Source organism: Lemur catta, chromosome 3 (assembly GCF_020740605.2).
Source record: "Lemur catta isolate mLemCat1 chromosome 3, mLemCat1.pri, whole genome shotgun sequence".
In the NCBI taxonomy this organism is placed as follows: domain Eukaryota; kingdom Metazoa; phylum Chordata; class Mammalia; order Primates; family Lemuridae; genus Lemur; species Lemur catta.
In genome coordinates this window covers 4,179,268-4,204,674 of record NC_059130.1, presented here as the reverse complement: position 1 = coordinate 4,204,674, position 25,407 = coordinate 4,179,268, and the positions used below count along the sequence as shown (strand labels likewise).

The following is a 25,407-nucleotide window of genomic DNA, read 5'->3' as shown; positions in this document are numbered from 1 at the left end:
TTGTGTGTCAGGACTCTTGTCTTTCTTAGGATTCTATGTTATCTAAAGATTGACTCCTTGGTTTGTGTAAAATCTCCACGACTATGTGGAAACGATGGCAGTGCTATGATGATGAAGATGAAAAAGAAGAAGATGCCATCCACATTCTTGAGCAGAGGGCGAGGCAGAGCAGGGTTCCCCATGGTGTGGAGACCAGCATGGACCCCTTGCCCCTGGCCCCCACATACTAATTTACCTGAATCATAAGAAGAAGAATTACACTGAGCTCAGAAATATTCTGAGATATTTATTGAGATGATTGTATTTTAGTGATGGAAGGAAGGAGACTCACTCAGCTGAACTTCTTATGACCTTTCCGAGCCCCAACAGCAAGGGACAGCATGGGCTGGGGCTCAGGAGACCCCCTCCAGCTTCTCATTCAGCTTTGGCCGGAGCCAGACGGATGCCCCTGGCTTCAGCCTCCTCTACCAAGATACAAGTGAGCTGGAACCAGTGACTCTAGGGGTGCTTGCAGCCTGCATGAGTTAACACTGTCAGACGTCCTCCTAGAACAATCTTTAAGGAGCCTTTTGTCTATGGTGAGTACAAAGAGCGTCCAGCCCCAATTGGGTTGTCCCTAGTTTCTGTGCCTTACAGTGACATTTCACAGGGGCCGGGGTTTTTGAAGATGCTGTTTTAGAAACTGCAGCAAAAATTTTGCTGATAAAATTTCCCTTTATGTAACACTATAAACTCTTCCCTTCCCCAGCTGACTGCTGTCTTTTGAAGACAGCGGAAATTCAACCGACGCTGCCCCTTAACTACAGTACAGTGCTGGGGACCCAGCAGATGTTCCACAAACCCCTTATGGATTTGAACCACACAGCAGAGAGAATGCAAAATTGCCACTGATGCAGTTCCTGGGAGTGGCAGCAGGTGGCAGCATTTCCTTTACGGTTTAACAAGGGGCTGGGACTAACCCAGTCGTGGGAGAAAAACCAGCCTCCCATCCCCATATATGTCTGTATGTGTATGTGTATGTATTTGTGCACCCCATGGCATGAAACCTGTAAATTTATTTCCCCAGGGCCACTGAAATAAAGCTGTTTAATCCACTCGCCACTCACCTGACTCGTTCTGCTTTTATTCCAGGATATACAACTTCCCCACCTAACCTCCATGATCTGTCCAGCTAGTGTTTTTGCCCACACTGCAAACTCAGTATGGTGCAGGGACTTCTCCCGGCCGAGCTGGGTTATCAGGGGGCAGCCTCACAGTAAGCTCCGAATGGCCACGGCCTCAGCCTGTTGCAAAGCAGCAGAGACACTAAGCCCGGAGGGTGAGGGTTACAAGGAGAAGTGGATCCTCTGGAATGAGAAGTTGTTGGTATGTGTTTGCTCACAGAACTGGCTGATAACCCCATGAAGCCACAGAATCATTCTGTTAGCACTTGAAGAGACCCAACAAAAAGCTCAGTGTTTTAGATCCATATTCCTTGGGGCTCTTATCCCAGAATAAGACCCTCGTTTGGTGCAGGGAGGGGATATTCTAGCAGCAGATATGGCTCCAGGCCTCCCCTTCCCCCTCTCACGTGACCAGGGGCAGCTCTGAGCTTCTGCTTTATCTCATGGGTTTCTGCTCATAAGCCGTGGGTTGACAAAAAGGTTTGAAAACCATTGATCTACTTCAACCGTTTCACTTTATAGATGAGAAAACGTAGGCGCCGAGAGGTTTGCCCAAGTTCACATAGGTACCCAGTGTCTGTTGTCCAGATGCTGGCCCCCAAAAAGAGGGGAGAAACAAAGAGGTGGTCGAAGTGGGGTTGGGGAACTGCCTTGTCTTTGGCTTGCTTGCTCTGTTTTGGGGTTGGCCTCCCCGGCTGGCGACAGAACACGCAAATTCCTTTCTGGCACAGATCGTGGCCACAGGGCAGGTTCATGGGTGGCTGGGACAGGGTGTGGAGAAGTCCCTCTCACAGCTACAATGAGATAAATAAGGACAGGTGAGTGTGCAGGCTGGGAACCTGTTGGTGGCTGTGACGTATGATACCAGAGCCTTGACTGTGTTGGTAACGCTGGCTATTTATATCTGCGGGCAGAGAGGCCTCTTGTGCACCCTGGTTTTCCTCCAGGGATCCTGAGCGGCAGCAGCCTTCACTAGGGTACCGCAGCACGGGGGGCTCTCCTGTGTTACAGTTCTGCCTCAGGTGAGCATAGCCCCTCTTTCCAGGTGCCTTCTCCACACCTTGTTCCAAGATCATCCAGGTTAGAACTGGGAATAAACCATAACTGTCCTGACTCCTGAATCTGGTCTGTTACTAATACATATATGGCCCATTTTCTCTGCTGAAATTCTCAGGCTTGCAAAACGGTGTTCCTGTCCACGACAAATCATCAAGGAGGCTCAGGAAGAAAGACTAGGGAGAAGCCTAGCTTTCAAAGCAAAGGATTCAGGAAGCATTTAAGAAGAGGAGAGACATCTGAATCTGAAATGGAGAAATCCCCTGCACAGATTTTGAGGTCAAAAAGTGTGAGTTTGGGTCCCCTTCCTACAAAAAGGAGAAAGAAAACCCATAACCAGCATCCTCTGAGTCCCGGCAAAAACGACACTTACCTCCTCGCCATTCTGGCCCAGCTCTACCTTGGGGGGGAACAGGGGGAGGGAACAGGGCGGTTTCCTTCTTGTTGGTTTACTGGCTGGAGTCTAGAGGGGGCAACAGACAGACGAGAGAGAAACAGAGAAAGAGCTAATCAGGGGAAGAGGAAGGAAGTGGAAGCTGGATTTAGGAATGTGAGGGATGTTTAGGGAAGTTTAGGAATGTTTAAGCACGGAGGGAGAGGATTTCGAGTCTTTGGAACTGCCCACTTACTATTTAAATTATTGAACAGTTCTATCTAATGGTCTGTCCATTTTGACTTTCAGCCTGTCCTCTCCTATCCCTTTCCTGCTGGGACATCCTCTTTCACTTGAGAGTCATGGGGCTGAACCAGCATCTCAAAATGACAGTGACATGCAGCTTTTGGGCAGTGCCAGCACCTTAGCTCAATGCTGTCATCTTTATCCTTTATGACATTCCTATAATGGCTAGAAATTAGGGACCCTATTTTTCAGCTAAGAAAACGAAAGTGCAAAATAGGGCACCTAACAGACAAGGCTACTCTAGTAAGTTCTCTCTTGCCCCAGGGGCCATGATAGACCTCGCTCCACCCTGGGGAACCGTCCCTCCTCTCACCTCTAACGGGCTCCTCACACTGGAGGACTTGAGAGAATCTATCGCAAATCTCTGCAGAGCTCAGACAACCGTTTTCACACTTGCTCCCATTGGCGCCACTGGGCGCCTTTCCCTCCTGATCCCTGGTTTCCCATCTGAACGTGCCTCCCTCCCGTCCTCCCTTCCTCCTCAACTAGGAGTCCGCCCCAGCCTTGCCTCGCTCCTGATTCCAGGCTACAGGGCGGGAGCCGGGTGTGGGGGCCGCTTTAACCTGAACCCATCCCGGCCTGGCGCAGCTGTGCAAGATCTAAGTCTGCATCGGTGGACGATCAAGAGGGAAACGAATCCGGACTCCCATGTCTGGCTGGCAGGCCTGGCAGCTCCCTGCGCACCCCTCCCTGGCAGAGGGAGAGCCTCATTCTGCCGGAAAGGGTTCTGCACAGGCAGGGAGGCCGTGGGACATTCCTCACATTCAGAGGGACCCCTCTCTGGCTCCTCTTCCTAATTTGGTAATTGCCAAGCCTTCTCCCTCCCTCTCTGGGCCTGACCCAGACTCACTGCCTCCAGCCCCTCCCGGCAGCGGATGCTCAGAACCCGCCCAGCTCACCTCCCTGGCGGCAGCTGCCTGCTCCCGGAACCGCCCTGCCAGCTGGGCCACCGAAGGGGACGCCGAGTTGTCCACGTTGGCGTTGGGCTCCGCCAGCCTTTCCTGGCAATTCAAGGAGGAGAAGCAGTTACTCAGCAAATGCGCACTCGGCTCTTCTTCGGTCAGGTACCAGGTGCCCTGCAAGGCCACGCCCGGGCAGGAATGCTGGGACCGTGAGGCACCTGCACTCAAAGCTTTTTAAAAACCATCCAAACACATTTAGTGAATATCTACAACGTGCTCGGCCCTGGGTGTAGCGCTGGGGACTAGAGACAAATGAAACTTGGTCCTGTCCGGGAGGGGTGCCTGGGGGTCCTGGAGGGAGCACGGGCCCTGCAGGAATACGGCTGCATCGCAACAGCATATGAGTCTCCTTCCCCTGTTCAGCTCCTTTGAAAAACGGGGGCTGGCAAAATGCACTTGGAGAGAGAGGCCTTTAAGTGCAGGAAATGGGCGAGCAGATGCCCTTTACTGAACTTTTAACACATATATGTGTCCTGTCTTCCCTACTTGAGAGCCTTGGGCAAAGAAGTGTTCAGTAAATATCTGGGAATTAACAAATAAATGACGTGAGAGCGGGTAGCCTCGAGGGTGGGAGCCAGACTGCCTGGGTTCAACCCCTGACTTGCTCCATCTCTTCCCAGCTCAGGGGACCTGGGGCAGATGGCTTTCTGTGCCTTGACGGGGATCACAGTAGCATGTCACTTACATGGTTATTCCACGGATTAAGTGATTTCTAAGACTGTATGTCCAAAGTGCTGGGGCAAGGCCTGGCCCATTGCAAGAGCTGCAGAAGGGGGTTGTGAGGGTCACTGGCCATGGGTCTTGCCTCAGGCCAGGTCATCAGTTTACTGTCCCTCCCCAAGGTGCCTCCAGGTTCCCCGAAGAGGCCAAGATGCGCTCCAGGACACTGTTCACTCCTCTGTGCCATTTGTCACCAAGACACGGCGGGTGAGTGTGCGATGCTGGAAATGGCCCCCTCACTTCTGCCTTGTTACTTGGGGATACATAACCACTCGGTTTTGATAATTTCTTTTACATCTTCAGAGACATTAGGCTTTTGTCTTTTGTCACCATAATGGCAGCATTTCATACTCGGGCTGAGAGCTACTTCTACCACTTGCCCTCCTCACGTCTAGCCTGAACCTGGGAGGATTTGGGCAGCAGTTTGTCTGCGAAAGTCCTCCTCTGCCTTTCTGTGGGTCTCATGGCCCACAAAGACAGGGCACGCCCCCTCCGGCAGTAAGTCCACTCCGCTGTGCAACACACATGCACACACACGCACATACACACACTCTCAATTCCACGGCCTTTTCTTTGTGCTAATAGCATCTCCGAGCTTTCTTATTTGGGTCCCTCCAAAGTCAATGCCACTGGCCTTTCTATGATGCTGTCCCCTTGGAGCCAGGGAGGGGCAGATGCCCCCACCTCCTGCCAACCTCCGGCAGTGAAGTTAGGTATATGGGGCAAAGCTTCGAGGAGAAGGTTTTATGTAGAAACGTGAAAGAACCGCTGGGGCCGTGAACCTTCTGAGCTGTGAAGGGCTGTTCTGGAGGAGAAGACGACAGGTACCTCTCTACTGTCACCTACTGTAATTCAGGCTCATCTCCATCCCAGCCTAAACACCCAGTGCTGATTTTGCATAAAGATATAAAAAGATTCGCCTCTATTTGAGATGCCAGATTTCCCCGTGGTGCTGGGGGACAGCCAGGGAGGCCGGCGCCCCGCCCTGACGGCTGCCCCTGGGCAGAGCTCACACACTTGCCCCTGTCTAACCCTCACACCTGCCATGCTGGGAGAGGTCCTTGTCCTCCTGGAACAACAGAGGGGCTTTAGGGTCAGCGTGTGGTTAATCGAGCCATTGTTGGCAAAGACGTGGGGCCGATCGGTTTGTCCACCTGTCTAGCTTCCCGCCCACGTACCGATCAGTCTCTGTCTGTGCTATTTATTGCCCGGGTCCCGCTGACGGTGCACCTTACCTTGGAGTCGAGGCGCCAATCACTGGCGGTGCAGGAAGATCCGTTCCAGTTAAAAATAGAGCCGTACAGGAATCAGCATCCCCTCCCTGACTGCCCTGTCTCAAAACTGGGCTTGGCAAGGGGCTCAGAAGCGAGAGAACTATGAGGCTTATGGAAGCACGCAGGGCTTAAAAGCCGCATTGAAGGGAAGATTATAATACGTCTGAGTGTGTTTTCCTGGAGCCCAGTGGATGGTTCCCTTTGTCTGTCTAAGGACTCCGGAGCTGTTCAAGCCGGGCCTCGCTCCAGACTCTGCCCACCCTGTTGTGGAAGACCGATTGATTACTGCTTTCTCCCCAGGGGACACGTGGAAGCCCAGAGAGAGCAAGTAACGTAGCCAGAGTCACACAGGGAAGCCAAACAGGACAATCTATGAAACATTTGACTCCAGCTCCTCGTAATCCAACAGTGGACATCAGTTAAGCAGCACCATTTGTGAACGTGCTTTGGAAACTGTGAAAGCGCTACACAAATGTCAACATTGCAAGCCACCGGGTTGCGTAGGTGCAACGAGGAAGCAGGGGCTGGTGGCCCAGCCTGTCTGAGGCTTTGCCTGGATTCTGCCCCGCAATTCTGGCGGGTACAACCACTACCCTCCTCTAGCAGGTTCAATCCACGCCCCCTCCGCCCTGGGCCAGAGCCTTTCCTCAGCCCGAAGGCCGCCTCGGCACCGGCACGCTCTCACCTGGACTGTGTTCTTGGTTCTGAGGAGGACGTCAGTGTCCCTGCCTACTCCCAGACCCCCCTGAGATCCCTCGGCCTCCCTGGGATGAAATGTTCTTTTTTTGTTCCTGCGATGTCTGTACAGTACTTAGTGACAGAGCCTGCAACACGCACTGTGCTCATCTAAGGCTGGTTCCCCCCTCCCATCCAATCGGCCTGCTGGTGTCAGGCCTGGGCACCCGCTCCCAGAGTCACCGACACCCCTCACGCACCCCCGTGGGCCACACCCAGTGGCGGGTCCCTCCCCTACCAGCATCCTCTCTCTGCGTCTTGACTTCAGCTTGTTTTTTCCTCTTGGGCTGTTCTCCATGTCTTAAATCTGTTTTCTGTCCTCGTCTCCCTTCACGTGCTGCTTTTGTGCACACTTGTCTTCACAGATGGCAGGCCTCCTGCAATCTCTGTCCTCCTGGGCCCAGGTCTTGCTCAGCAAGCCCACCCTGCCGCCTCTCCGGCTGTGCTGTGCCAGCCAGCTCGGAAACCATGCCGCGGTTACTGTCTGGCTTTGCCAGGGCCAGGGGAAAATCACCTCTGGTGTTTATTTTCCATTTCTCTGGGACTTTCTTCCGAGCACTGAGGAGCCCCTGTGTCTGGAGGCATGGAACTTCCCCCGTGCTCGTGCCCTGCTGGGTAAATACAGTTTGGATGCTACCGGCCATCCGCATAGTGAAAGCTTTGTGTACAGGCCAGAGTTAGGCTCTGCCCGGCTCCCTGGCTCTGCCCTGCTCTCCACCCCGTCCTCGGCCCCATGTCTGAGTGTCCGGCGGTCTCTGGGCCGTGGTTTAGGGGAGCAAGGCACCAGGGAGGCCTTATCCTCTATAGCTCGAGAGGAGAAGCAATGCGAGGGCCTGGCTGGGGAGCTGGGGACACCTTGATCTTGGCTAAAAGAAGGTTTTCTTGCTCACCAGACACTGGGCAGAGCCCAGAGCCTCCAAGCGTGCTGGCTTCCCCCGTCCTCCAGCACTGACGTGGGTCTTAGGGTGGCATGCAGGGTCTCACCTCTTGCAGTGTGACCACACTTACATTGTCACCTCAAAAGGATCAATGCAGAGCCTCCCTGGGATGCCGCAGTGACTCCAGAATCTTCCTTCACACCCATACCTTACCCTAGCTCGTCAATCCATCCCAATGTTTGACCATCACCATCCTAGAGTGGGAACCAGGTGGGTCCACTCGGCCCACCTGCCTCCCCAGAGCACCCTCTACGTGGCAGGCACTGTCCTCACAGCAGCTGGTGTGCTCTCGGTGACTCTCACCTCTTCTAAAAGAGGAGGCTGGGGCCCAGAGTTGCTAAGTAACTTGCTATTCCAGTTAGCAAGTGTGAGCGTGAGAATTTTCTGGATTCCAAAGCTCTGGCTCTTTCCATATCAACATGCTACACTCACTCTACACCTTTAGAAGGGTTATCTTATTCAGTCTCTCATCAATACACATCTACTGTTCCATGCCTTGGGGCATATCAGTGAACGAGATCGAGTTCTTGCTCTTTAGGGGCTGCTATTCCAGCAATAAACACATACACCGCAAAACACCTGAGATAATTTGTAAATACTATGGAAAAAATAAAATAGGGTACTTTTTCTATGAGGGTGTGGGAAGACGTCTCTGCAGAGGAATCGTCTGAATTGAAACCGAGTTGGGGAAAAGAGAGGAGGAAAATTGTTCTGAGCAGAAGCACAGACAGGAACAAAGGTTGAGGGGCAGAGAAAAGAGAGGTGTGGCAGGGGCATGCTGTGCACAAAAGGGGACAGGGGACACATGTGGTAGCCTGGGCCAGCCCCATGGGGCCCCGTGGACCAGAGCCCGCAGTTTGTGTTGTATTCTGAGCCAGTGGGACACCCCTGGAGGTTACAGGGAGGGATGTGACCTGAGTCACACACCAAGAGGCCCATGGAGGATGCTGGAGCGTGAGCAGAGAGGGCAGGAGGCAGGTGCTGGCAGTGGTCCCCTGAGAGGCGGTGCTGGCGTGGACCAGGCTTGCAGCAGGGGGCGGGGCCGCCAGGAACAGGGACCGCTAGGAACAGGGACACACTGGGGTGGGGAGCAAGGGGAGGAGGAGGGTCGAGGATGACTCCTGGCTGTTTCCCTTGGGTAGTGGGGTGCACAGGGTGTTTTCTCCTGCACCCGGGAAGGGCTGTGGGGAGAGAGACGTGGGTGGGGCCGGGTGGGGGATGAGCAGTCCTTTCTTGGTCACGAAAGTTCGTAGTGTCTATTAGACACCCTGGGGCAGTGCAGTGCAGGAAGCTGAAAATACACCCAAGTCTGGAGTCCAGAGGCGGGGTTCAGGCTGGAGACAAAACTGTGAGGGTCACGAGTTAGAGGTGGCAGGTGGAGTCACAGGACTGCACAAAACCAGAGGCAGCATAGAAGAGGGAAGAGAAGGGTCCAAAGACTGGACTCTGAGTCGTCTCTTTGTTCCCGCTGCCTTTCATTGGCCAAGGGGAGGGGCCGGCTGCTGTTATTCCAGTGGGAGCCGCAAAGACATGGTGGGGTAGGTTGCGGACAGGGTGGGTTGGGGCCAGAGATTTCTTTGGCTAAAGTGACAGAGGGAAAGAAATCCTGAGTGTCGCACGTGAGTGTTGTGTCCCCTATCCATGCTGTTGGGTCATTCGTCCATCCTTTCCAGAGCATCTGTGGACACCGTGGAGTGCCCTGGGTAACAGTGACGGCCCCCGAGGAGCGAACAGCCTTGTTGAGGAGCGGGAGGAAGGTAGAAGAGGCAAAGAGGAAGAACAACAAAAAACAGATAAGGCAGAACAGAAACGGGTACAGGTGGACAAATACATGTGATCAAATGTTCCACACGAGACCAGAACAGTCCCGAATATCCCCGGCCTGCCCACGTGCAGGCTCTAAGGGTCTGAACGTGGCAGGTCTTGCCTCGGCAACGCTCTCCCTGGGAGACCACGTAAGCGCTGCGTCACACAAAGCACCCACAGGCACCGACCCCAGGAGCGTGTCCCTGTTTGGGACCTTCAGGGCTTCCCATTTCTTGCTAGGAACTAGTGTTGCAGTCCTGTGGCCTGGACAGGATTTGGCAGTCGTCACTCAGCGGGACACGGTCCCGACTGCTTCTGTGGTTTTAAACTCAGCGTGGTCCACAGCGACAGGTGCCTGGGAGCGTCCCCTGGTGGGGGCCAGTAGATTTAGTGGTGACGGCGCAGGCCCGGGTAGTGTTCGGGCAAACTCCCAGGTGACAGCAGGGGATAACAGATACAGGGAGGGAGACGTTCATTCTAAATGTCATTATAGTGACAGGACGTTATCAATGTCATCTGGCAGATGATGTGTGGGAAGTTTCTCTCTCCAACCTGTTAACTGTTGTACGAGCACAAGGGAAGAAATTATTTTGAGTCTGGTGGCGGGGGGGATGCGTAGAGACGTTATAAATCAGAGAAACAAATCCAGAGTCAGATCTGAGTTTCAGTCTTGCCTCTGGCATATGGTGGGTGTGAACCTCTCCGAGTCTCAGTTTCCTCATTTGTATACGAGGTTATTGACATCCGTGACGTCCCTTAGCTTCCGCTCCAACCCAGTATGCAAGCGAGTGCCCTGCTTTCTGGCAGCCGCACCACCCTTCCTCCACGGCCAGTGGGAAGTAGGCCAATAACCCCAGAGTCCCGATAAGAATCGGAATTAGCCTTGTCCTCCCAGGCAGGGTGCATGACAGTTTTACAGCGCTCTGCACAGGGAGTAGCACAGAGCTCAGGCTCTGAGCCAGACTGCCTGGGTTCAAATCTCGGCTCTGCATTTACTAGTTCTGTGGCCTTCAACAAACTACCTAACTTCTCTGTGCCTCAGACTGCCTATCTGTAAAATGGGGATGATGATGATAGCACCTATGTTGCAGGGTCATTGGAAGGATTTAATGAGTTTAAGTAGGTGAAATGCTGAACATGGCCTGGCATGTAGGAAGTGCTTGATAATTCTTTGCTCAAGAGTGGACATCTTGATGCTGCCACTTAGGTGGGCTATTTTATTACCAAGGGGGAGCTTAACAGACACTCTCACCCCATCCCTGAGCTCATACTGTCCTTGAGAAACTGATGTGCGTGATATCTAGCAACTAAAGAATAAATAAAGCTAAGTTTAATTTTATGGCTTTTAGGGTCACGACACAGGTCTTGAATAACCCGCACATCCCAGCTGTCCAAAGCTCTGTGTCAAATCCAACAGCCGAATCAAAATATCAAGTCCATGTCCATTCAATGAATGGAGAAACAAAATGCACTACAGCCATACAATGAAATATTTTCAAGCTATATAAAGGACTGAAGCTCTCATATACACTCAACGTGATGAACCTGGAAAACATTACGCTAAGTGAAAGGCGCCAGTCACAAAAGACCACATATTGTATGATTCCACTGATATGAAATGTCCACAATAGGCAGATCTATAGAAACAGAAAATAGATTAATAGTTGCCCAGAGGGGATGAGAAGACAGGAGGTGAAGCGATAGCTAAAGGGTACAGAGTTTCTTTTTTTTTTCAGATGATGAGAATGTTCTAGACACATACACACACCCCTTCCCTCCACCTCATTCCCCAGTAAAAAAAAAGAAAGAAAGAAAATGTTCTAAAACTGATTGTGATGATAGTTGCACATGTCTGTGAATATACTAAAGCCCATTTCATTGTACGCTTTAAATAGGTGGCCTGTGTGGTCTGTAAATTGTATCTCAGTAAAACTGTTATTTAAAAAACTGTCAAGTGCTGTCGGTTTGTGGGTGGGAGGGGCCGATGTGGAGACAGGGGCTTTGTTTCCGTCCCCCTGCTTCCCTGCCCTGCTGCTCAGCATCCTCCGCCCCTAAGCTCTGCCCTCCCCTGCCCCAGCATGCCTTGCAGCTGCAGACACACCTGGGGGGGGGGGCTCTTCCAACTCGTTGCCAGGGGGGCTTACAGGTCTGGGAGGACGACAGAATGAGTTTGGTGTCAAGTGCCGTGGAGGGTCTGACACTTAGGAGGCACTCAGTGCGTGGCTGTTCACTTATTCATTCAGCGACTATTTACTGAACACCTTGGGCCTGACGTTGGTCTGGTATGGGGACGTAAAGGTGAAGTTTCACGGTCCTGGAGCTCAAGGGGCACCTAGTCTAGCTGAAAGACAGACTTGTAATAAAAGTATGATGATGATAAAAGGCCACTGCTGTAACTGGGAAATGCATAACACTGCAATAGAGGCTCAGGAGGAGGGGCACTGAGTCTGCCTGGGTGAATCAGGGAAAGCCTCACAGCGGCAGTGATGCTTAAGTAGAGTCTTGAAGGATGAGTAAGAGCTTGCCAGGAGAGAAGGTCGGGGTGAGGGCAGAGGGAGGAGGGCAGGTTCCAGGTACAGGGACTGGCTGGCATGTGCAAAGTGTCAAAAGCATGGAAGAACATGATGTCTTTGGGAAACCTTAGTTCAATATGGTCTAAGCAAAAAGTGAGATAGAAGAGAGGCAGAAAAATTGAAAGATGTGGCTTGCCCAGGGTAAGGCATATCTAAGTCTTAATTCTGGTTGCACAACATATTAGCTATATAGATGACCTTGGGGGCGTCACTTGATTTCTCCGAGACTCAGTTTCATCATCAGTAAAATCAGGTTGGCAATAACGGTGTCGTTGCATTGTGATGAGGAGTAGCTGAGACAATAGCAGCTGTCACAGCCAACACTCAGCTCACAGCTCAAGCTCCCACTCGGCGCCTGGGAAGTGCTCAGTGAAAGCTGTTATACTCCGGCTGTGCTACAAAATGCAGACTTCATTCCTTAGGCTAGAGTGACCCAGAAGTTACACGATTTGCCGTTTAGAAGGAATACTCTGGGAGCAGCTACTGTAACAATGTATGTTTCGACCCATTCTCAGGACCGTGGGCAACTGCAGGGAATCTGCTGCTACTCTTCGAAGGCAGTCCTATCCAAAAGAAGAGCATGAGGCCGGGCGCGGTGGCTCACGCCTGTAATCCTAGCCCTCTGGGAGGCTGAGATGGGTGGATCGCTCGAGGTCAGGAGTTTGAGACCAGCCTGAGCGAGACCCTGTCTCTACTAAAAATAGAAATAAAAATTGTCTGGACAGCTAAAAATATATATAGAAAAAATTAGCCGGGCATGGTGGCGCATGCCTGTAGTCCCAGCTACTCAGGAGGCTGAGGCAGGAGGATCGCTTGAGTCCAGGAGTTTGAGGTTGCTGTGAGCTAGGCTGACGCCACGGCACTCACTCTAGCTCGGGCAACAAAGTCTGTCTCAAAAAAAAAAAAAGAAAGAAGAGCGTGTTGTTGTTGTTGTCTTCTTCCTTCTCTCCTCCTCCTCCTTCATTTCTTCTGCTTATGATTATTGGTATTATTTTATATGTTCTCCTACCACTGAATGCAGGGAGCTCTCAGAGGCTTGCTGGGTAAGTCCTGAGCATAGTCTTGGATCCATAGCCTCCTTTTTGTGTGACTTTGGTCAAGTCACATGAGCCTTTGAAGCCTCAGCCTCCTCATCTGTAAAATGGCAATAATACCTATCTTGCCTTCCTCATGGGATAGTCCTGAGGTTCTAAGGATATAACGAATGAAAACACCCTGCATGAGAGGCACACGGAGGACAGGATGAGTATGGTCTATACCTCCGGAGTCTATGGGCTACTGGGGAACAGAGACAACTAAGCAAGTATTTAAAGCATGTTAGGTTAGTCAGTACGGTAGGCAGAACACTGGCCTCCAAAGATGTCCATCCTAACCCCTGGAGCCTGTGAATATGTTAGGTTAAATGGCAAAGGGGAATTAAGGTTGCAGATGGAATGAAGTCTGCCAACCTGCTGACCTTAAAACAGAGGGATTATTCTGGATTATTTGGGGGCGTATGTTATTATGAGGCCTTTAAAAGCAGAAGAGGATGGCAGGAGAGTGAGAGTCAGAGTGACAGGAGGCAAGACGGACTCGACCCTCTAGAGCTGGATTGGATGTGGAGGAAGGGGCCACAAGGCAACAAATGCGGCAGCCTTTAGAAACTAGAAAAGGCAAGAAAATGACTCTCCCTTAAAGCCTCCAGGAGAAACGCAGTCTGCCCGCCACTTGATTTTCATCCTGTGAGACCCATTTTGAACTTTGGACCCTAGAACTATGAGGTAATAAGTTTGTGTTACACAAGCCACTAAGTTGGTGGTCACTTGTCACCGCAGCAGCCATGGGAAACTAATGCAGCCAGTCAAGTATCTGCAGGCACCCACTATGTGTTCTGAGTCCTGAGTACACAGTGGCGAGGAAGAGAAAGTCCCTGCTTTTCACCGGAGGTCACATTGCCATGGGGAGGGACAGGTAGTACACAAATAAGTGTGCTGAGTCAGCCGGTGACCTGACAGACAGCGACTGGGAGAACGGGTGCTGGGCACAACCTCTGCAAGGGAGGTCACAAAAGACCTCCTGAGAGGAGTGGGAGGTGACACTGAGCTGAGGTGCTGTGCTCATGGAAGGACAGGGTGACAGGCACAGCAGGGGCATCCAGCCTGGCCAGAGGCACCCAGGAAGGCTTCCAGGGGGAAGCGCCATCCTGGCCAAGCCTGAAGGGTGAGCAGAGCTGCTCGTTCTGGCTGAGGAGCTGCAGGTGTGAAGACTTCAAGGCTGCGGAGCCTTAGGGAGTAAGGAGATGTTCCCAGGCCTGGCGTAGGGCACACGGGCAGAGAGCAGGAGGAGGCTGGAGAGGATGCAGAGGCCAGAGGGTGAAGGGCCCCTAAGTCAGGACGCTGTTCTTAGGGCCATCCAGAGTCACTGGACGGTTCTAAGCAAAAGAGCAAAGCTATCAGATTTATTTTGCAAGCTCCCTCTGGCCGCAGTGTAAGAAGCAGGCAGCCTGGGGGCAGGGAGTGGGGAGGCAGGAGGCAGGTAGACCAGCTGGGGGCAGCTGCCGTGGTTGTGGGTGGTAGAAGACCAGCACTTGACAACCACACTGCCCCCCGCAGACGGTGGGTCCTGGTTCCAAAAGACCCTGTCACTGGGCTGAGCTTCTTGTTGGGGCTGGGTCCGCCCAGGGGGCCGTGAGCTGCATTTGGGAAGAGTGTTGGGAAGAGCTGAGACACGGACAGGGGCCAGCCCCTTCTGGGGTGAGGCAGCAAGCAAGCAAGAAACCTCTGGCAACGGGATGGCTGAAAGGACTGTGACGATCGGGAATCTCTAATCCTTGATTTACAATTGTTAGCTGTGTGGTGTCAGCATGTCCCCCTCCTATAATCCCCAAACCTTCAGTGCAAGTTCTACTGCAGCAGCAGATTTTATCTGTGGGTACTTCTTAAAGGGGTAGAGTGACAATCAAGAGTGTCTATGGCCCACATTTCCTGGGGTTAAGGCATAGCTCCAAGAGGCGGAGTTTACTGATTCAGCTACTCAGCAGACAGTAATGAGTCCCTACCACGGATCAGACACCAGGCAGGCTCTAGGGCTTCCTGGGAGCAGAGCAGAGGAGGCTCCACCTTATCAGAGAAGGGAGGACAAGGATTCAGCTGAGGCAGAGAACTGGGCCCAGGGGTGCCTTTGAGCACAGGAGACCGTCTGGGAATGAGTAGGTATCTCCAGGATGGCTCGGATGCAGTGGTTTGGAGCCAATATTCTGTTGACCTCAGGGGTCTGTGAAACTAGACAGGATGGTGGGCTGGACTGGGGTAGGGTCCGTGGAGTGGAGATCATTAATAGGACTCAAAGCAATTTCGGAGGAAGGACTGACCAGAACTGGTGACTGACCGGGCAGGTGCAGAGAGGAGGCAAGATGCTGGCCGGATTTCCAGCTCTGGCTTTGGGTGGACAGGGGTGTCGTTTATAGAGAGGAGGAGCCCGGCGGAGGAGCAGGACTGGGAGGGAAGCGGCAAGAGATGGCAAGTCACCAAGTCACGGGAAGAGTGTCATACAGGGTGAGTGGCCAGAGCAGCGGGCCCAGGACAGGCTCTGAAGCACCTGCTTGGGACTTTTGGAGTCAGATGAAACTGGGGTTGAATCTTGGCTCGTGTTACAAGGTGATGGCAGAGCCTGAAGACAGGCAGGGTGAGCAGGGCTGCGAAGGAGACAGACGGGGGCTGGGAGGAGGAGGCAGAAGCCAGCCACCTCCCCGGGGGTGACACACGGCCATTTTCCTCTTTCCCTTCCTGCTCCCACCAGAGGCTGTGCGGGGTCAGAGGAGCAGATCAAGTTCAACCTCGTTCATCCGGCAGCCTCTGAACAGCTTGGGGTTTGTTTTTCTTTAAAGTTTTTAGGGCAAAGGGGAAGAGCGGGAAAGAAGTGCATCTTCATAGCTGGCACGGGTGATTTATTAATAGATGGATTCGCTCACCCAGGCCAAAAATAACGTGCAATTTGTTACTCTCCAAAGTAAGTTTGGAAGCTCCCTGTCGTGTGCGGCTCTCACGTTGGTTAGTACGATAATAAACTTGATTTCAGTGAGAGCTCCTCTGAGTCTGAAGGGTGGGTTGGGCTCCAGGGAGCCGCCTCGCCAGGGGTGCCTGGGCCCCCCGGGGTGGGCTGCAGCCACCTGGAGCCCCAGGGAAACACCCTTGGCTAGCGGCCATTCCCGCTTCTCCTGCGGGGGTCAAGTGACAGCGTGTGCGTGTGAGTGCGTGTGTGTGTGTGTGTGTGTGCGCGTGCACACGCCTTGCAGTCTGGGACATTTGTCCTTCAGGCCACAGCAGGACGCCAAGCCACACCTTCTAAGATTAGAACAAGCTTCCCAAGGACCAGGCCTGCCTCCCTGCCAGCTGCAGCCTCTCCCGTTACAGGGCCTCCCCTCCCGCCTGCCCCGCCGGCTGGAGGGAGCTCCGTTCTGGAGCCGGACCCTTAGCGGGGAGCCCCTCAGGATGCTCTGTGCTGTGTGTCCTCTGGTCCCTGCCCTTGAGACCCTCACACGGGGGTTCTGGAGGGAGAGAGGACCATCAACCAAGACAAACGTCTGCATCTGACTTGCGAACCCAGGTCACACGCAGAAGAAACCCACGGTGATGATTCCAACAGCTGCACCGTGTGGAGCAGCCACGCGTGCCAGCCCCTCTGTGAGCACGGTCCCGTTTAAGTGTGCATCGTAAGCCGAAGAGGGACTCAATGGGCCCTGCTTGACTGAGGAAACTGAGGCCCAGAGATGTTAAGTGGCTTGTTCAAAGTTGTACCGAGTGAGCGGTGGTGGGAAAGTTCTCCGGAGTCACTCTGGGGCATTTGCTCGGGACTTCCTAATCTGTCCCATCAATGAAGAGTTTCACGCACACAGAAGGGAGGAATGGGGCAAGGGCTATGCTGGAGACCAGAGGCGGCCCTGCCTGCTGCTCATAGACCTGATTTCTGAGGGCTCCCAGGCCGGTTCTCAGAGGCTCAGGGCTGTCGTGGAAGGGACGGGGCAGGCAGGTTCAAGCACGCCCAGGGCACAGCCGGGGCTTGTCCTGCGGAGGCTGATGGACCCTGGCTCTCGTTACCAAGGCAACGGCAGAGCAGGAAGCTAGGACGGAAAATGAACGTTTGCCACTTTACTCAATACCTATCTGCACTGACGGTCTTATAAAACATGCCCACTTGATCAATTTGCCTATTATTACTTGACCATGATCCCTTGAAAATTCCAGATAAGAAGCCCTACAACTCATAAATCAGGGTGTTTCCAATGTTCTGAAGTCACAGAGTCATTAGATTATTAGCAAACATGCAGAAATACTCTCACGTCTGCCATTTACTTACTTGATCCTTGGTTGTGCTTGGAATGAATACGTGGGGAAGTGTCCAGTTTGGAGGCAGAAGAACATCAGAAGAACACAGCTTAAGTTTTATAAATCAACCAACTCACAAACCTGTTTAACTACATTTGCAAAACTCTAGAAAGAATCTATGTCCCAGCTATGCAGAGGACACTGTCTGAAACAGACACCTGAGCTCCCTTGGAGCACAGTTCAGCCTGGGCACTTCCAGCAAGCCCTGCGTGAAGCTGCCCTTGCCCACCACCCGCCCTCCCCTCCCCGGGCAGAACTAGCTGCTCCTTCTTTTCATTTTACCACCCCTTGGACACACTCATTCATCCATTATCCCTGGACTCCAGGCCCTGTACCAGGCGCTCAGCGGATCACAGTGAACAAAACGAAACAGGTCCTTTCATAAGTGAAGGTTACAGTCTAGTAGGGGAGACATACACTCAACAACTGTCATTATTTTACCCTCGGTTTATTGTTTGTTAGGGTAATAAATGCTGCAGAGGAAAAGGATTCCAGGAGAACATGAGACAACCTGACCCAAAGATGTGACATTGAAACCAAGATAAGCAGGAGTGATCCAGGCAAAGTGTGAGGTTTGGGGTGGGGGAGGTGTGGGGAGGGGTGGGCAGAGGCAGCCAAGAACATAGCAAGTGGAGCTTACACAAAAGCCTCCTGGAGGAGAGATAGGAGGTGTTTGAGGAACTGAAAGAGAGAGGCTTTTGTGGCTGGAACTCAGAGAGCTTTTAAAATACCCAAAGTTTTGCAAGGTTTTCTCCTACTATAAGCCTTGAACACAGAGACCATGTGTTATTCATGGCCCTATCCCCTAGCCCATAGTAGGTGCTCAATAAATGCCAGTAAATGAATGAATAACTGAATCATGCCTGAGTAATCCAACACCACTGGGCCAACATGATGAGGGCTTAAATATAGATCAGGACTTTGAGGTGAAATGGAAACAGAGTGTCAGCCAAGGATACCAGGCTTGAATATTTTCATTAAGTTTCAGTGACTCGTCCAAGATCACTGGAATAGCAACCAAAGGGCAAAGAATGAGACCTTCTTCTGCCCAAGCCATTACTTAACAATCTGAGCCTCCTGTCTCTGTTTGGAGCTAAGAAATCCATTATGATTTCATATTCCAATCCCTGGGTATCTGTCTGCTCCAGTTTTAACAACCCAACCTATTCTAGAATGCGATATATCTAAAAAATACTTAAAATTTGTCTATTTCTTTATCTAGAACGGTTGAATATTTCTATTAGCTGCTTGATATTTTCAGACTCATTTTGTCAAGGAGAAAACTGAGGAGAGGAAAAATACGGGTCCCTTATCAGTGTGCAATGGTGTCTGCCCCAGGATCTGAAGTCCACATCTCTGGTCTGGTCTCAGCGGCTGTGCTCAGTCACCAGAGGAGGCTCCATGCCTCTGGGCCCCTTCCAAGGGCTCCACTGCTGCCCAGGGGAGCTCAAGGCAGGAGCCACAACCTCTGGGACATCAAGAGGGCCCCATCCAAAGCACAGGACAGGCTCTCCCCTCCCCTACTCAGCTGCAGTGGGACCAAAGGGGTCTTGAAGCTACTTTTTAAAATGAATGCTTCCATCTCCTCTTGCCACCTCCCCCTGCAAAAAAAGGAAAAAAAAAAAACCAAACCACCCAGCTTAGTTGTTGCTTCACTTGGATGTTCTGTGGGGTTTTACAGAGCGACACAGCTGGACTCCTAGCATGAACAGGGAAGACGGGGCAGGGTGGGGTGTTTGGTTTCAGCCTGCAGAGACTTGCTGATGTCTAGCCTTCTCTTTTCCACCTGCCCTCTCCTCTTGGATGCTCCTCTGGGGCATGATTCACGGCTAGTGCCCCTCCAGGGGCGGACTCAAAGCACTCTAGGGCAGCAGTCCCACGTGGGTTCAGACCTGTGTGTGGGGGTGACTGTGGGCTGCTCAAGTCCCAGTCCACACCCAGCATCATCAGCACACTCCGCGACTCTGTCTACACCCACTACCATTGCTCAAATGTCTCTCTTTAGATACTGGTTTTGAATTAGGGATAGTAGCCTTTTGTCCTGTATTTTCTCAACAATCATAAAACAGCTAATTTGCTGGATATTTATTGTGCCAGGTAACGTATTATCTCATTTAATCCTCACAACACCTCTGTGACATGGGCTCATAATCATCTCCATTTTACTGATGAGAGAATCAAGACTCAGAGAGCTCAAGTAACTTGTCCAGGGTTGCACAGCTCTTGATGGGAGATCTAGAATTTATGCTCAGATGATTTACTAAAAGCCTGTGCTCATAACTGCAACACCATGCTGCCTCCAGCAGCAAAGCCATCTGAGAGTTTACATTTTGGGGTTAAAAAGTGGACATCAAATTTCTTAATAATAAGACAAACAAACCATTAAAAAAAGTGGGCAGAGGATTTAAACCAACACTTCACCAAGAAAATATATGAATGGCTAATAAGCACATTAGTCATTAGGTAAACACAAGGTAAGACTACAAGGAGATACCACTGTACATCCACAAGAATGGCCAAAGAATGCAGAGCTACTGGACCTCTCACACACTGTTGGTGGGGATGGTGCATGGCATAGCCATTTGAAATATTTTGGCAGCTTCTTATGAAGTTTAACATATACCTATGATACACCAAACAACCCAATAATCCTACTGTTAGGTATCTGCCCAAGACAAATGAAAACATATGTCCACATAAAGACTTGTATGCAAATCTTCAAAGAAGCTTTATTATTAATAGCCCAGATCTAGAAACAACCCAAATGTCCATCACCTAGGTGAGTAGATAAATAAATTGTGTTAGCCAGGCATGGTGGCTCACACCTGTGATCCTAGCACTCTGGGAGGCTGAGGTGGGAGGATCGCTTGAGGTCAGGAGTTCAAGACCAGCCTGAGCAAGAGCAAGACCCCATCTCTACTAAAAATACAAAAAATTAGCCAGGCTCTGTGGTGTGTACCTGTAGTCCCAGCTACTCGGGAGGCTGAGGCAGTAGGATTGCTTGAACCCAGGAGTTTGAGGTTGCTGTGAGCTAGGCTGATGCCATGGCACTCTAGTCCAGACAACAGAGTGAGACTCTTTCTCAAAAAATAAAAAATAAAAATAAATTGTGCTATATGCACATAATGGAATACTACTCATGCAATAAAAAGGGGACGCTACTGACACATACAACATAGATGAATCTTAAAAGCATTAGGCCGAGTGAAAGAAGTGAGACACGAGATTCCATTTATATGACATTCTTTAAAAGGCAAAAGTGTAATATCAGAAAGCAGATCACCGATTGCCTAGGACCAGAGGTGGGGGCAGGGAACTGACCACAAAAGGTATAAGGGAACTTTTGGGGTGATAGAAATGTTTTATATCTTGATTGTCATTTATATCTTGTGGTGGTGGCTATAAGACTATACACATTTGTCAATACTTATCAAATTTTACCTTTAAAATGGGTGAATGTTATTGGATATAAATTTTACCTCATAAAGCTGATTAAAAATTTTTAAAGTGCTCATCATGGTTCAGATACAAAGACTGAGGTACACTCGGCCTGCATGAAGTCGCTGTTCACTTGCCCTAGGGCCAGGGCACCAGCTTAGCCCCGGGGCCCAGGGCAGCGGCAGGAGGGCGCTGTGGCTGCACAAGGTCGGCAGCTGCCAGGAGCCGGCCACTTCCAGCCACTCCTGTGCAACCCAGGGCTGCTGCCAGCGCTCAGGCACCAAGACAGTGGAGAGAGCGCAGAATTTGGATTTGCTGAGGCCAGGTTTGTAGCCCACTTTATGCTTTATGGGTGTGGGATCTTAGGCAATTAACTAGTCAGAGTCTCATCTATAAAATGAGGACAATATTTAATAACACCCTCTATAGGGTCATAGGGATGCTAAGGGATAGTGCTTGATTAGACCCCTTGGATCCACACCCAAACCCTGCCTTTCACTAGATGTCATCTTAGGAAAGACACTTGACCTTCCTGAGCCTTAGTTTTCCCCCTTGTAAAATATGGTTTATAACAGCACCGATCTCACAGGATTGTTATAAAGCCCACCTGGCACAGTGCCTGGCACATGATAAGCTTTGCTCCCGTCTTAGCTATTGCTATTGTCACCTGGGTTACTGGTAGACACACAGTAGGTGTTAGTTGAAACGCAGTTCCCTTGCACTCCTCGCGGGGATGCCAGGCTGCTGCCAGTTTGGTCTTGGAGACTTGCACGGGGGTGGCAGGATCTGCTGCTGCCAAGTCATTTTCACTCCCGTCTCTCGGAACAAGTTGGCAGCCCAGAGGGGTTGGCAGTGCGCAGTAGTGTCAGAGGAATTTACAAAGGGAAGTCTTCTGAATCACAGGAAAGAGCAGACTGGCTAATTGGAGTGTGATTCTGGCCTCCAGCCACGAGGATGCTAACTCACAGCCTAACTCACAGCGGGGCCATTCAAGTGCGGGGTCATCCGCATGTCTGGAGGCTGTGGGGTAGGGTCAGCAGGCAGGGGCTTCTGATGCAAGCCTGCTTCTGGCCCCTGCAGGTGGGGGAGGGTCTTGCCCTTACCCAGGGCCGGCAGCATGAAGGGGCCATAAAAGGAAGGTGGCAGCTGGCCTCCGGGGTGTGGCCACAGCTTGAGGGCGGTGCCTGCCCCCCAGGTCTAAGCCTGACGGGGATAATTCCTCACATGGGAGCAGGTGCTCCCGGGGCTGAAGGGCCTCAGTAGCTCTGCAGGGAACACACCTGGCTCCAAATGGCCCAGGGAGTGGGAACAAGGGGTCAAGTCCCTGGGCAGACAAGCTCTGTCCTGCAAAGTAGGAAGGCAGGATCCAGAGGAGTTATTCCAGAGCGGAGCAGCCGGGAGGCGGGAGGGCACTGGCGGGTAGTCGGGGCAGTCGGGGCAGCGGTGCAAACTCACTGCCCCTCTGCAGCCTTCGCTTCCCAGTCTGCGAAGGGAGGGGCTCAGCAGGGACGCTGCCCGAGGCCCCTTCCGCTGCTGGCTCTTTATCTTTTCACAGTACTGTGAAGAAAACTGGAAAAACTTGGGGTATCTTTCTTATGTAGATGAAAACAAAGGTGGATAAGGGATCACCTAATTAAGTTCAAGAAGAATCGGGACAAACGCTGCCAGGAAACTCAGGGATGCCAAGGAAATGCAGCAGGACACCCTGAACATCGTCAACTCTTCCAGAGTGATGAATACCATCTCCCTTCCTCCTCCTCCCAAGGATGATTCTAGAAGTGGAACCCCCTACCCTTCACAAATCAGGAATAAAACAGCCAATGAGATATGACCCTTTCATTTCAAATTAGCAGTCTGGGGTCAGTAATTCTTTTGAAAAGGAGCATTTCAGGAAAGCAAGATTGGGGCTCAAATAGCCTAGGAGGGGGTCTACAAGCAATGAAAGAGGAAAGTGGGTGAAAAAGTAGGAATGAGGAACAGTGACCAAGTTGGGTCAAGGGTACAGGCTGAAAGAAGGAAACTGTGAAAGGGAAAAGAAAATTGGGGGGGTTAGATCTCCATCCCCATTCCCCTGCAGGGGTGCAGCTGCCCAGCTAGGGGAAAAATAACCCTCACTTTGTTTTTGTCAGAGAAGTCATAAAAAGAAGAAATGAAGATTTTGCTTTCTTTCGTGTCACTTTTCTGCAGTCTGCTACACCAAGGGCACAGGCCCAGCCCCCTGGCCGGCCTGAGAGCCTCATGGTTGCTGAGCAGGAAGAGTCAGGACGGAAGCAGGGGCTTCTAAGAATAGAACGGGTCATCTAGGGAAGCTTTTGGAGGAGATACAGACAGGGCTTTTCACTAATCCCCCAGGGTGAGTGACTGGGGCCCTTCTCCGCGCGGAGGGCTCCCAGGCTCTGAGCAGAGGTTAACCTCCAAGTTTGCTGTCCAGAACAATCTGTGCATTATACTCCTCATAGGAAACCCAAGACGGGTCCTTCTAATGATGAGCACAGAAATATACTAGCCCCCAGCCCAAGAAGCAATGTATACACAATCTAAGACACAAATAAATCAACCTCCTCTTGCTACACTCCTATCGTCATACTGTCCTCCACCAGATGCACGAGAAATCTGTGTATGCCAGTCAATTGGCTCCTTATGTGGTTATTTGGGCAGATGACTCACAGGATGATTTGTTTTTTTATCAACAGTGGAGCTGTGGACAGCCCAGGCAGTACTGGATCCCACCACCCCAGCACAGACCCACACAGTCTCCCTGGCTGCCTCCAGGGAGCCCAGGATGGAGCCTCACTCTTAACAGCTTCCACCCCACTTCACACAGAGAGGATCTGTGATTGCAAAGGAGCTTCGGGACCCCCACAGAAAGCAGAGAGCAGAAACGGTGTTCATTTCCACCCCGGGTCAGCACGGGGCTGGTGATGAGGTCAGACTGCCCCATGCCGGCCTGTCTGCAGTTGGCCCGACGTCCAACATGGCGGATCTGTACTTGACACTCCACAAGGGGAGGACGTGGAATGGGAAGTGCAGGGTCTAGTCCCAGACCTGCCCCTCACAGCAGCGACCTTCGACTTCATCTTCTTCATGTACCTCTCTTCTCTGGACTTCATTTTCTTCCTTTGTAAAATGGGGGCGATATCTACCACATAGAATCATTTTGAAGACTGAGTGAAGTAATATGTATGGGAAGTACCTCATAAACCAATACTTATTAACAAAAACAACAAATTATCAGTGCATATTGTTTCTATTTTTGACTGATTTTACTTAATATGGTTAGGAACTGGCTCACGTTGGGGTTAGAATCTGCTTGGTAGTCAAGACCTTAAGTTAAGCAGGGACTTCTGTTGGTTCGTGGTTGAAGGTGTTTTAAAGCAAGTGAGATTTAAGAAGATCCAATATCCCTACAGAAATCTTGGCTAAGCCTCATATGGGGGGAAACCAGAGGGATTTCCTGAAAAATAAGAAGCAATCAATCAACGGATTTAGGGAGCAGTGGTGTTTACAGAGAAATTAAGTCATGATCCCTGATCCGCTGACATTGACAGTCTAGTCTGGGAAACATGGAGCCAGGGTAGATCAAATCCAAGAGTGAAGGAGGAAGACAGTGGTACAGAAGTCGCACCTGTGTGGGGCGTGGCTCATGCCCAAGGAGCAGCACAGGCCGTAAGTGGGGCTGTGTCTAAGGACCTGGGAAGGAGAAGCGACAGGGCAGGGCAGGGGTCAGATGGGGTCAAAGGTGGTGACGGACAGTGCTCTGAAGACTGAGTATCTAATTCATGTGTCCGCTCTGCTCCTTACATGACTGTGGGCAAGTAACAACCTCTGTCAATGTCGGGGGCCTCATCGGTAAAGTGGGGAGAGTAACCCTTGATGTCACAGGCTCCTGGAAGAACTAAGGAGGGAACACACGTGACATGCTTACCACAGCCTGGCACACACACACGTGCCCAGCGGATGCAGGCTGTTAAGCACGAAGCCAAGGTATTTGGAGTCCATCCTGGAGGGGTAAACATGGCAAGGAGGTTAAGAGAAAACACTTGTCCTGGATTCTTACGTGCAAACCAAGGCTGCAAAGAAGAGGCCCTTGGGTGGCCCCCACCGTGACCCAAATACCCTTTTGGAGAGCAGGTTGAACGTCTGGGGAAGGGCAGGTGACCTGGCTGAAGTGGCAGGAAAGGACCCTGTAACCCTGGGAGGCCCTGGGGCAGGGCATGGAGAGTTCAGGGACATTCCACGTCTAACCCGCCAGAGAGCAGGGCAAAATATAGAAAAGCGCTGAGAAGACGGAAGGAAAACTTCCATTTAAGGAGCAAATGGGGGAGGGGGCTGCGGGGGAGGGAAGAGAAGACAGAGGCTGCGAGCTGGAGATAGAAAAATTCCAGACTGGTATCAGCTCCAGGATCTGGCCGGAGAATGGACACGTGGTCTCGGGGGGCCTGCGATGGCAGTTTCCGGCATGCTCTGCTGAACGCCCATGCCCGGCTCGGACCCCGCGGCGTTCTGGAGGCAAACTGAGATCACTCAGCAGGGACACAGGATGCAATGGCAGCGCGTAGGACACAAGAGTGTTCAAATAAATGTTTCCCCTTTTAGCTAAGACAGAAATCCCAGAAGCTATTGAAATGTTTTTGAAACCCAGAAAACAAAAGCCCTTTTAACTATTAAAGAAAGGTAAAGCTTCTTTTACATATAGAAAT

At 51.5% G+C, this 25,407-nt stretch overlaps 1 protein-coding gene across 2 annotated transcripts in view; it reads right to left on the bottom strand.

The window, feature by feature from the left end:
• Positions 1-25,407, bottom strand: part of RCSD1 (RCSD domain containing 1) — a 61,464-nt gene that overhangs the window by 11,522 nt on the left and 24,535 nt on the right. The window contains exons 3-4 of one of the 2 annotated variants that reach the window (XM_045546630.1): positions 3,798-3,899; positions 2,593-2,682 (exon numbers count right to left, since the gene is read on the bottom strand). In XM_045546630.1, coding sequence (XP_045402586.1) covers positions 2,593-2,682; positions 3,798-3,899 — 192 coding nt within the window. The remainder of the gene's footprint in view (positions 1-2,592; positions 2,683-3,797; positions 3,900-25,407) is intronic. The other variant, XM_045546631.1, reaches the window with a different exon arrangement.